Source organism: Amblyomma maculatum, chromosome 1 (genome assembly GCF_055883805.1).
Source record: "Amblyomma maculatum isolate TAMU_Amacu chromosome 1, ASM5588380v1, whole genome shotgun sequence".
NCBI lineage: Eukaryota > Metazoa > Arthropoda > Arachnida > Ixodida > Ixodidae > Amblyomma > Amblyomma maculatum.
Genome location: NC_139344.1, coordinates 415,316,990 through 415,328,308, shown reverse-complemented (window position 1 = coordinate 415,328,308; position 11,319 = coordinate 415,316,990). Strand labels below are relative to the sequence as shown.

General features: G+C 44.4%; 1 protein-coding gene across 1 annotated transcript; it reads left to right on the top strand.

The window, feature by feature from the left end:
* The first annotated feature begins 3,728 nt into the window (after nt 1-3,728).
* On the top strand, nt 3,729-9,948 carry LOC146208981 (uncharacterized). Its single transcript, XM_084587345.1, has 4 exons — nt 3,729-4,054; nt 4,895-5,175; nt 7,751-7,914; nt 8,771-9,948. The coding sequence occupies exons 1-4, from the start codon at nt 3,758-3,760 to the stop codon at nt 9,541-9,543; spliced, it is 1,515 nt and encodes a 504-aa protein (XP_084443471.1). The 5' UTR covers nt 3,729-3,757; the 3' UTR covers nt 9,544-9,948.
* Nucleotides 9,949-11,319: the final 1,371 nt, after the last annotated feature.

Here is an 11,319-nt window from a genome sequence, read left to right as displayed (position 1 = left end):
AGCAAGATGTTACGGGGAACTATTTATTGGAACTTGTGCTGCGATGGGCAGAACTCGGCGCCAAGACTTCAGGCACCGTCCACCATCCACTCTGTCTTCGTCGTTATCTTCTAGCACACCTCGTCATGCACGCGTTCCTCGGTCGTCGTCATCGTCTGTGAGCACACCACTTCATCGGGCACCCTTTTCCCGGTAACATTAATAATGTCAGAAAACATTAGCTGGTGATTGAACGTTGGCTAACACTGGCGGGACGCGAAAGCTACGCAAATTGCCAAGCTACGAATAATCACATTGTGCGTTTTGCCAGAAAGTACAGCCCGTTCTTCACCGGCCTCTTCGGCACGCTGCCTTTCCAGGGCCGCATACCGACGTTCCTTAGCTCTCCCACGTGGCACTGTATCCGAGTGTTCGTCCTCCTCTATCACCCGCAATGTCGTAACCTAACAGGAGCCCCGTGGAACCTACATATATAAAATCCCTCAAAAAACTTAATGTAGCGCCATCTCCTCTCTCATCCTCCCGCGCCGCTGCTCCTCCTCTCGCATTTTGACCGTGGCTCCCCCTACGCTGTGCACGGCTAGCGCATGCTCTCCGGAGGAGGCGCCGGGTCTCATCAGAACATTTGAGCTTGCATTCCGTCGCAATGTGCTCACGTTAAAATAATATTCGCTCCTGAAACATCAATTGAGAATGTCAACAGGGATTTTTCGATAAAAGTTTCATTTGTCAGTGTCTTAGGCTACAAGCACGCGATTTTGACCTCAGTTCAAAAAGTCTTCACCTCCGTGCTTCCGTTACCCATTGGTCAAACTGAGTGGCATGTTTTAAATAAATTGTAACTTGGTGGCAGACGAGAACTATTTAGCAACAGTCTGTGAATATCTTTTTTTGCGGCTTTGACTGGCTTGCGAGCTACAAGTAAACGTCGGAAGTGCGCAGCAGTTGTCTTCCATGTGTTTACATTTTGAGCTGTAGGTCTATCAGCCCTTGCATGCGTGGCTTGCGAAATCGAGAACTACAGCACACCAATCGAATGCAAAGCACGAAATATGTGGCTTTATCCGTTCGTCTAAAAGCTTTGAATGTGTCGTTAAATGAAGTGACGCACTCAAAACATGCAGTTAGCTTACATTTGCGACAAGGACAACAACTCAGAAATCATGGCTGAGTAGCTAAATGCCAACTGCTTTATTCTATACTTACTCAATGGCTAACGCGAAAAGAGTGACAAATATGACGCGCGGGCTTGCGGTACTTGTCAAGGCGAAAAAATTAACAAATCCGTGCAGAGTGTGTGGCGTCGTATTAGGTTAGAGATGAACAATTGATCGCCTAGCTCACAGAGCCGCTACCATAGCATTAAGTTGAAGTGCACCCTGCGGATTCGGTGCGGCGAAACCTTGCACTGCGCAGCATCTCTATTCATGGACGGTAATATAAACAACCGTATGTCATACTGTTTACGAGTGCTGCACCAGAAAGCACAGCAATATGGCATTTTGAAACGAAGAAATTAAAAAGAAACAGCGCAAAAGAGGCGGGAGCCATAGCAAAACACGCGACGATATGTGCCGCGTGCGTGTCCCTTTGCATCTGGGGAAAGACAGAACCCACGCAACAATCAAGAACAAAGCGCGCGGAGACACTTGATGGCACTCGGCCAAAGGGCTGGTCGAACGCCAAAGGAAAGCGCTGGAGAGGAGACGGGTGGTAATCTTCACATTTTGAAGTTAATTTATTGAGGGGCTTTACACGTATCGCTATCTAGCGCCCTGTATTTCTACGAAAAACGCCCCGGAAAAACTTCCTTGGTCATAAGAAACATTGAGGCCTCGGGAAGTTTGGCGAACGGCGGCATGGAGATCCTGAGTGATAAAAAAACTCCTCTTGAGATGTACATTATCGCGTCGTTGCTGTTCTGTCAGCAGCACGCTAAGCTAAAGGAGACAAAAGTATGCTGTACCAAAGTGTTGTATATATAAAACCAACTATGTTCGTTCTTAGACGACGAGAAACTATGCACCATTCCCACATAGATTACGATATTTTGAGATATTTCTGGAAGCACGCGATGCTCTCTATAGAATGCTGAGAGCTGATTGTGATTGCACCTCCTCCAAACCAGCGAAAGGGTTGAGAACGATCGTAGAGCAGTCGGCTAGCTACGCCCGCCATTCTTTGCACTCAAGAATACAATTACTAAAAAGAGTCTTTACCAAAGATATGATGCTGTTAACAATGCTGGGCGTGTTGAATCGTTAGCGTGTTCGGGTGAGGCTTTCAATGTAATTGTCGAGATTCAGTTATATCGTTTTGTTTTATTGCGAAAACATGTCTCTTCTCGTGAGTGACGTGGACCGGATGTGTCGTCAGAGCATGTCTTCATTAGACTATCGGAAGAGCACGTCCGCGCAAACTGTCTTTCATTAGCGGATGGCTTTAGCAGTCGTGTTGCTTGTTGCGGTCTGTGTTGCTGGAATTGCGGATTCCCTCCCACCGGCTGTGCTCCCGCACTCATTCCTATACAGTAGACATGCTCTTAGCTGACGGGCAATTAGCGCCATCTGGCACCCTTAAGGCGAGCTGCCACGCATCAAGGCCAATGAAGCGCGCGTGCATTTCCAGTGGGAGGGATCTCGCAACTGCAGTAACGCAGACGGCAACTCGCAACACGGCCTGCTAAAGGTGTCTAATACCAAAAAATATCATGTCACCACCTGGAACAAGCCACGATCCTTCCTTTCTTTAGACGAGCGTGTAAATCACTAGTCTAGGTTAACTACTTGCAGCGTACAAATCACTAGTCTAGGTTAACTTACTGAGAGAACCTTGGATTTTTCTGTAGGGCAACGACAAAGAAGGGCGTTGAGGGAAACCGCAAAGCGGCTGCAAAAAAATGAACAAACTTAATAATGCTCTTTCTAAGCATAGTTTATGGTGGTCAAACAAATAGTTTCGAAACCAACGCGTGCAAAATTCAAAATACAACAAAGACTTTGAGTCTCACATTAACCAGATGCGTGGAACCATCAATCCATGTCGACACAGAGCACCCCAGCACAGCAGTGTCACGCTGCAGTCGCGAGGGCAGAAAAAAATAGCGTCGAGCATTTAATTAACATTGAGTTGGAGCGCAAAATGATGTTAGAAAAAGGAAAGATAACGAAACGAACATGCAGCAACAGAATCAGCTGCAGTAAGAAAAATGCTTTCCCATTACTGCTCTCAAGTAGACCTAGATACACCCATGGGAATATTTATTTTACCAATTGTAAGCTTATTCGTTTGCAGCTAAAAACATTTCATAGCGTCCGCTTTCTCTACCAGCACCCCCGGCCGCCGAGTAATGCGGGATGGCCCTACAAAGTTGCTCAGTATAAGCTATAAGCTATATGAAGTGAACAGGAATTCCGCATCGTGTATAAATGATTTAGTAAGTTTAGAAATAACTAAAATCTAATCTTATGAAGTCCTGTTCTTAAATCAGGATCATCTAAAATTTAAATACACTTCTTGCCTTTACTAAATAACGGTCACTTTCCTGTATGTCTAAATGGCTGCTTAGTCTCTTGATAACGAACGTGATGCTTTAATCTACTGCCTCTTCCGAGATTTCTCGTTCCGCTGAACTCAGACGTTTTTATTTTGGTATATATCATTTTTTTTCTTTCTGTTCATGACACCAATCGAAAACGAGGTTAACGGCTACAGTATTGGGGCCTCTCTTTTGCGTTGATATGCTCTCAACTTGCTCATGATTATATTGCAGGCAACGCTCGTATCAACACCCATCCCGATTTCAGTGCCGATGCCCATGCCAAGTGGAGGGGGTGGGCCGCCGGTGCCAATCGTGATCAACGCCCCAGCCGCCCCTCCACCTCCGCCGCTTCCACCACCACCCCCTCCGCCTCCAGAGCCTCGGCCCAGCGCCGCGCAGGAGGTGGCCTCCATGATGATGCTAACCATGGTGGACTACATTCGCCGGAGGATGGACAAGAACCTGGAGCGCTTGTTCGCAGACGACCACCGGGAGTCGTCAGCTAGGCCGCTCGTGAGTCTATTAGAGACTATTCTCAGTTCATTTTAAACGGCTTCAAGGGGAGCAATTAGCGCCAAAGTATTCAGTATATAAACTTCTTGACATACGTATAAGAGCAGCTTGACTGCTAGTAAGATAAAACCTTCACGTTGAATCTAATCTGTTTGCTTGGTCATTGGACATTGACACAGAAGAGCACTATTCGTACCTTCGCAAGTGACTTATATGTATTGCACTGCAGTGTTTTATTGGCGACCAAAAGCAGAACTCAACACTTCATTCAAAAACGCAAGCACCGTGACAGGCCTCTAAACAGCAAATTTTATTCCGCTCATAGTAACACGTGTTGTAACACATATGTGATAATAGCTTAACCAAAAACCTGCTAGGTATTCTTGCTGGACACGTCATATGTGTCCTGATGGACTAGTCGTTTTTATCAAGGCTCTGTTTATGGACCTGTTCAGCCGTGTGGAACAACCAACTTTACACAACTACAAAGAACGTCGGTTACCCTCTCCAGGAAGTAATAGAGGGAGGACATTTCTCTGGAAACAATACAAATCAGTGCAAGAATGTAATTATCATGCAACGTAGCGCTGCATGTGGACGCATAATTATAAGCTTAATTTCATCGAATAATTCTGCAAAACGGCTGTGACAGATTTAAGAAAATATTTCCCTCGCATGGCGAAGATAGTCAGGAAAAGAGCATGCAAGAGTGTGTTGATGAGGATGGTCACAACACGTAGAGAAATTCAAATTCCTGATAACACGTAACCGGTCATGAACTTCATTATGCAAAGAAAAGGCGCATATCACGGAGGTTGTGTAAACGTTGTTTACTCGCAGTTGCACAGGGGTTCCCCTGACCTGGGGCTGTCATCGCTGCCGCGGTCTCCAGTGACACCGCTACCAACTCGTGGGTCATCGCCTTCCACGGATGACACGAAGGAGAGCAGGCAAAAATACAAAAAGGAAAAAGCTGAAAACAAAGAAAATAAAGAAAACGAGGAGGCTGGCGATGTCAGCGCTAACCAGAGGGGCCAGCCTGTGGCGGCCATCAGCCCCAAAGGTGCCGACGTTGTCAAGATGCTAGATGATGCCTTATCTCCAGAACAGGAAGATGATGAGTAAGTGACCGCCTGTGTAAAAGAGGCTAATCCGGGTCCTTGGTATTGAAACAGGAAAAAAACATTAAATACATTTAAAGTGCTTAGAAAAAGCAGGGAAAAGCAGAAAAAAGGTGTTTGTTTTGCGTCGTACTCGGATTTTGCCTTGCTAATCGCTTGAAAAACAAGACCAACAACATGAGAAACAAGTAGATTAATAGCTACTTGGTAGATTATTCCATCTAGTGTTGATGGCACCACGTTTGTGGTACATACATTTAAGTTCAGGCAACTGGAGGATGCTATAAGATACTGCAATCAGAATTTTTATTGGCATTCGTCTAAGCTTACAGGCCCCGCAAACTTTATTTACTAAATCTTCCCTGTGCTATCAGCGTGTAGTTAACACACAAAGAAAATCGGTGCTTTGGGATTTAAATTTAATTGCCAGCGGAATACTGTAATATTCGTTTGGAAATAACTTGGTTTGGAAACCTTGAGATAATTAGAGAAGCAATGCCTCTCAAGGTTCTCCTACGCTCACCAGTAATTAATCAGTTGCAGTTAAAACCGATGGGGTGTGTTTGTGAACATGTTTTAAAAAATGTGGAAAGACGCAAAAAGCTTTTAACAACAAATTAATACTACCCTGCGCAAGTTTCAATTACATGCCAAAATTTCGTTTCCGAAATTTGTCTTGTACTCAGAAAAGGTCAAATGAAAACGAATGAGGCACGTGCTCGAGGATTGGTAGCGAAAATCGAGCACCCTGGCCATATTACGTCTGCGAATATACTGTTTGGTTTTTAATATACGGAAAACTGTGTTCAAGACTGTTCTAGAAATTGTGACAACTTTTTGTTGAATAGACAGTAGAAGTCACGCACCAATAATTTTTGGGCGAGTTTTGTGACCGCGTTTCGAGAAACAAATGTGCTCGCATAACATAAACATCAATGTATTGTCTCAATTATTACTGTTTCTCAGTAACTATTTTCAAGTTATCACCCCGTATTTGAAGCCATTCTCTGAGAACAGTCCCTTGTTAAGCAAATTAGGGAACCAACTGCAACTAATGATACATGATCTAGACAGGAGAAGCAGGAAGGTACGCCTAAACATTAATATGCAGAAGACCGAGGTAATGCTGAAAAGCTTGGGAAAGAAACAGACGTTTATAATAGGTAGCGAAGCGTTGGAGGTGGTAGGCGAATATGTCGACTTAGGACAGGTAGTGACCGCAGACCCGGACCACGAAAGGGAAATCACTAGCAAAAGGAGATTGGGATGAAGCGCATTTGGAAAGTACTTAAGCATATTGGCTAGCAGCTTACCGGTATCACTTAAGAAGAATGTGTATAGCAGTCGCATCCTATCGGTACTGACCTATGGGGCTGAAACATGGAGGTTAACGAAAAGGGTTCTATTTAAGTTGAGGACAACGCAGAGGACCACGGAACGGAAAATGGAAAGCGTAACGTTAAGAGATAGGAAGCGTGCAGAGTGCGTCAGAGAAATAGCACAGGTTACTGACATTTTAGTCCAATTTAAGAAGAAATAGGCATGGGCAAGGCATGGGGTTCAAAGGATTACCGATGGTCTCTAAGAGTAACCAATTGTATTTTAAGGGAAGGTAAGCGTAACAGGGCGCGGAAGACACTTAGTTGGGCGGATGAAGGCAAAAAGATCGCAGAAGGTCAAACGGATGAAGCTAGTACAGGAGAGGGTTATAAAAAAGAAATATGGGAGGAATCTTCGCCCTGCAGTAAGTACAATCCGGCTGATGATGACGATGACTCATCCCGTTGTTTTCTGTGGGAAACTTATTTTTGCATCTTTGCGCAGAACAACGTTCGGTTCAAAATTTGTCCGCGTCAAAGTTTATACCGTTTCTATCGTTCTGTTCATCGGTACTCTAAATTATTCTGGAGCCGCCCTGAAAAAAAAAAAAGCGCATAGGTCTGTTTTCTAAAGGCATCGCATTTGCCCGTAAGCTCAAGACAATCTGCAGAAACAAAACTTGAATAAAACTTGGAAGCCCAAATTCGTTCTATTAATATATGAAATGAAATAGCTCTTATAATACGTCACAATTATTGCACATATACTTCCAAAAACACTATACTGCATTTTTATGGTTGTATTGTTTGTCTATGGTGCATGCTGCATAAACTTACATTTATAATTTTATTTTGTCGGATGGCACCATGCCGGAGGAAGAAGAAAGTATAAAGCCTTCGACTTGTTAGAAATGTCATCAAATGGCGAGACCTAACATCATTATAACGATCGCCCTCCTCCGCACACACCAGCCAGCCAACGACCGCGTCATTCAGCCAAAATGAGGAGCGGTCGGTAGAGCGCCAGTGATGCTGTCGCTTACCTCTGACTCTTGAAAGCCGTGGCTTCGGGGCTCAAATAATGCCGAAGGGCCAAATGGATGCCGAATAGAAGCTGAAATCTTATAAAATATAGCCTCATGTTATTCTTGCAAAACTATATTATATACCATGATATTCGATCACGTACGATCGATGATTCATTGTTCGGTGACGCACGATGGTGTACAGCTGTCTGTCTTTTTTTTCGCGCCCAGAAGTCCGCAAGAGGAAGAAGAACAGGAGTCTCCGTCTAAAGGCGAGGCTAGTGGACGGAGCCTCTGCTGTTGTTGCCTGGTGCTTTGGTGCTTGTTACTGCTCACCGCTTTTGCTCTCGCTGCCGCGTACCTCCTCTTTCCAGACAGCGTAGCGGACATCCTGTGTGAGTACTGCTACCCCTGCTGGTGCCCTGCTCCTTGGAGTGTTGGGCACTCCTACTTCTGTAGAGTACACAACTCTGTTTATTTCTAGCTATCCATATTACTGCTTGCAGCTGCGATCCTGTTAACGGCGTTTAGGCAGCGAACTCGAGTTGTGTCGCGCATAGCACAGGCATGCTGTTACTACACTGATCGCAGCTGTTATTAGATGTTTCCTCTGCTCCCCAGACTCGCCCAGCAGTTAAATAAATGGCTAACTAAAGACTAGGATAAAAAGCGAATACCTTTTCATGTTTTAGCACATCGCTTATTGTCTATTTTATACACTCGAAGTGCGAAAACTGTTTGATAATTTCAAGTTAATTGGCGCATCTTGCAAGCATAATGGAGTGAATAATCATTTACATCAGATTGGATTTTTATGGCTTCGGTGACGTTAGGTGACATTGTACGGTGAAAATCTTAGTATGCGCATTTTGAAATTCGTGGCTTTTTATACAATGCTCGAACTTAATCAACTGTACAGCCCGCCTGCCTTTGCTTAGGGCAGTGATTTATTGTTACTGCAAATGTAAGCATAATTATTGGTTTAAGAATGTAGCAAATGCCCTAGAGGAAGGCAAAAGGGAGAAGCATGTCATCCCGATAGGGCCCTCACCTCAGAAGGCAACAGAAATGCAGTAAGAGTGGCAACGTGAACTGTTTCGCAGTCAAAAACATCTACACTACCGCGCTTACAGAAGATTAATACCTTTGCGGCTTCATCCCTTCTTCAAGGCACTTATCTCCGTTTTGCAGACCAAGTTGATATTGAGGTGCTTTTAAAGAAACTGAACTATACAATTTGTTCTTCCGCAGGCAGCTTAGGATTTGGAACAGCTCGGGGCCTGAATGATCCAGACCAAATTGATCGCTTCAACATTACAAATGGAACTCAGTTCTTCGAGGTACCGAATGAACCGGAATGGGGTCGGAGCATCTTCGACGTACATCACAATGACGACGGGTTGTCTTTAACCGATTCGCCGCAGGACGATATTCGTGCATTGGATGCGGAATACGACGGCGTCGGGGAAGCTTCATCCCAGGTTACAAACATTGCAGCGACGACAGTCGAAAATCCACTCATCTCGGATGTTCCCCATTCCTCCTTTGATGTGGTGGTGCCGTCGTTTGTTTCGCTGAATCATAGCGACGAGACTAGCTGGGATAATGGTGTTTTTGACGAAGAATCATCGGATGATATGATCGACTTTGGCAGCTTTATTGACATGGCCGCTTTCGGACGCCTAATGCGTGGAAGTGCGACGCCGGTTGAACGGCAGCGGCAAAGTCACCGCCATGAAATCAATGGAACATTCATTAGGACGTCGACACAGAGTGACGCAGTAAACGAAACTCTTGCAGGTATACAGGACCTTTTAGACCGCTTGGGATTAACACGTCCCAGAATTGATGCATACAAGAATACACCTGCCAACCAGCTGAATATGAACCATGTGACCTCTGGTGCCGCTGTGGCAGTTGAAGTGGACGACGAGGGGGAAGAGTGGCCAGTTGCAAGACAGAATCCTGGCTATTCGAAGGAGACCATTGAATATCGCGGCTCGGCCACTCTTGATGGCTTTTGATTTCTGGGCAAAATGAAAGTAAAGCGACCACTTTTAGACGAAAGAGAAGACCATCCCATTTTCCTGTGCTTCAAGTAGACAGATGCTGAATGAATTTTCAGAAATAAACAAACGTGCCTCTTTACGCTTAGAAGATATTGATAGCAAAGAGCAGTAGGCGGATAACCATATGTACAAGCCAGTATCACCTTGATGAAAACATCAACTTTGTCTTTCATACCCATGATAGTCCACATACACGAGATTAAAATATTATTGTAATAATGAAGTAAATAATGAAAGCCAACGTTACATAAATTTAATCCAAGGGGCTGCAAGGTTTGGTAAACTTATGGACTTTGAACACCTATACATGTCAGCAAACATAGTCCATGCTTTCGATATTCGCATAAACCCGAATAATAAATCCAGATTATATAACTGGTCTTTCCAATTTGTCTTCATAAAAAGCATGGGCGTGCATATCTGACATGAATTAAGTTCCTGTGCATCTTGTCCTATAGACTGCGCACAGATATTGAAAGCGCAGACAGGTTCCGTTCAATAATCGCAACCTGAAGAATCTACTAATTTGTTGGGTGTTATTTTCTGAATGACCTTTTCAGGTTTTGCTAATATATTTACTATAGCTTATCTGGTTTCTGTAGAACACTTTCAACCATTTCTAGTTAAGCCTCCCCTTGCAGCGCGCCTTTTTCCTAGTAGCGCGAGTGTCACGCTACATTAATAGTGAGGTATGCGCGGCTTAAAGATTCAAATTCAGGGAAGGGTAGTCGGCAGTCATTATTGGGCTGCGAACTAATTCAGACCACCTAGATTCTGAGGCGTGTGAGGACATCGTATATCTGGAGAACAACAGCAGAACGAGTAACGATAAAGGAAATACCATACTAGTTTGTGCTGTCCACTATCTTCAGCTGCATATATACGTACGATTTGCCAGCATTCTGTTATGCTCACGATGAATAGCGAAGGAGCATTCTTTGCATTCCGACTCCATTGAGAAACCGTTGGCAGGGAAACAATTTGATGTCGCGATCTTGCTGTTAGTAGCCCGTCACAAAAGGCAAACGCGCGCTATGGACATTTCTGAACAAAATATAATGACCAAAGTAATTAAAATGAGTAAAGCAAGATTGCGCTTCTTTCTAGCGAACCGTGCACCAAACGCTCAAATATTTGTTGTTACGGGCAGGCACGCTTGATATGTCTTCTCATAAAAAGCATATCAATGGAAGTTGTGCTTTGTGGTATTTCCTCTCAGCACAGTATAATATGTAGTTTCTGCCAGGTGGCGTAGCCATCCATGAGCTACGCAGAGCCTGGGCAAAAAAAAAACCTATATTAAGAGATATTTTGCCCTTCCCCGCCCCGAATGAATGTTTTTTTTTATTATTTCATAAGACAATAAGGGAGAACTCCAGCCCACTTCACCATCACTAATAGATTGGTTCAATCACTTGCTTCAGGAATGGCGTGGTTCAGTGAGCCCAAGTGTCCCAGGGTAGATGTTCACTGTAACCGAGCATCCAGCTGCCTAAATATATTCGAGACTTTGGTATGAATGCTTCACTGAAGCATCCAAAGGCACAAAAAGCACGCATAAATGCATTATTTCGATATAGTCGCTGGTACAGTGCCCGTGCTTCCTGAGCCTTAGTCCGGCAGCGTTTAAAATATACTGTCGAGCGGGACGTCCAGTGGACGTGGTGTCAAGCTTCGAGGCTGTGATATTGTGGCTATCTGATTTGGTTAAAAGTCATTTAAAGAGAACGG

What these genes read in the sequence shown, in the direction of transcription:
- LOC146208981 (XM_084587345.1), top strand. Translation starts at nt 3,758, where the DNA reads ATGATTATATTGCAGGCAACGCTCGTATCAACACCCATCCCGATTTCA. An exon ending in AGTCGTCAGCTAGGCCGCTC is followed by an intron (nt 4,055 to 4,894) that starts GTGAGTCTATTA and finishes GTTTACTCGCAG; the next exon opens with TTGCACAGGGGTTCCCCTGA. An exon ending in CCAGAACAGGAAGATGATGA is followed by an intron (nt 5,176 to 7,750) that starts GTAAGTGACCGC and finishes TTTCGCGCCCAG; the next exon opens with AAGTCCGCAAGAGGAAGAAG.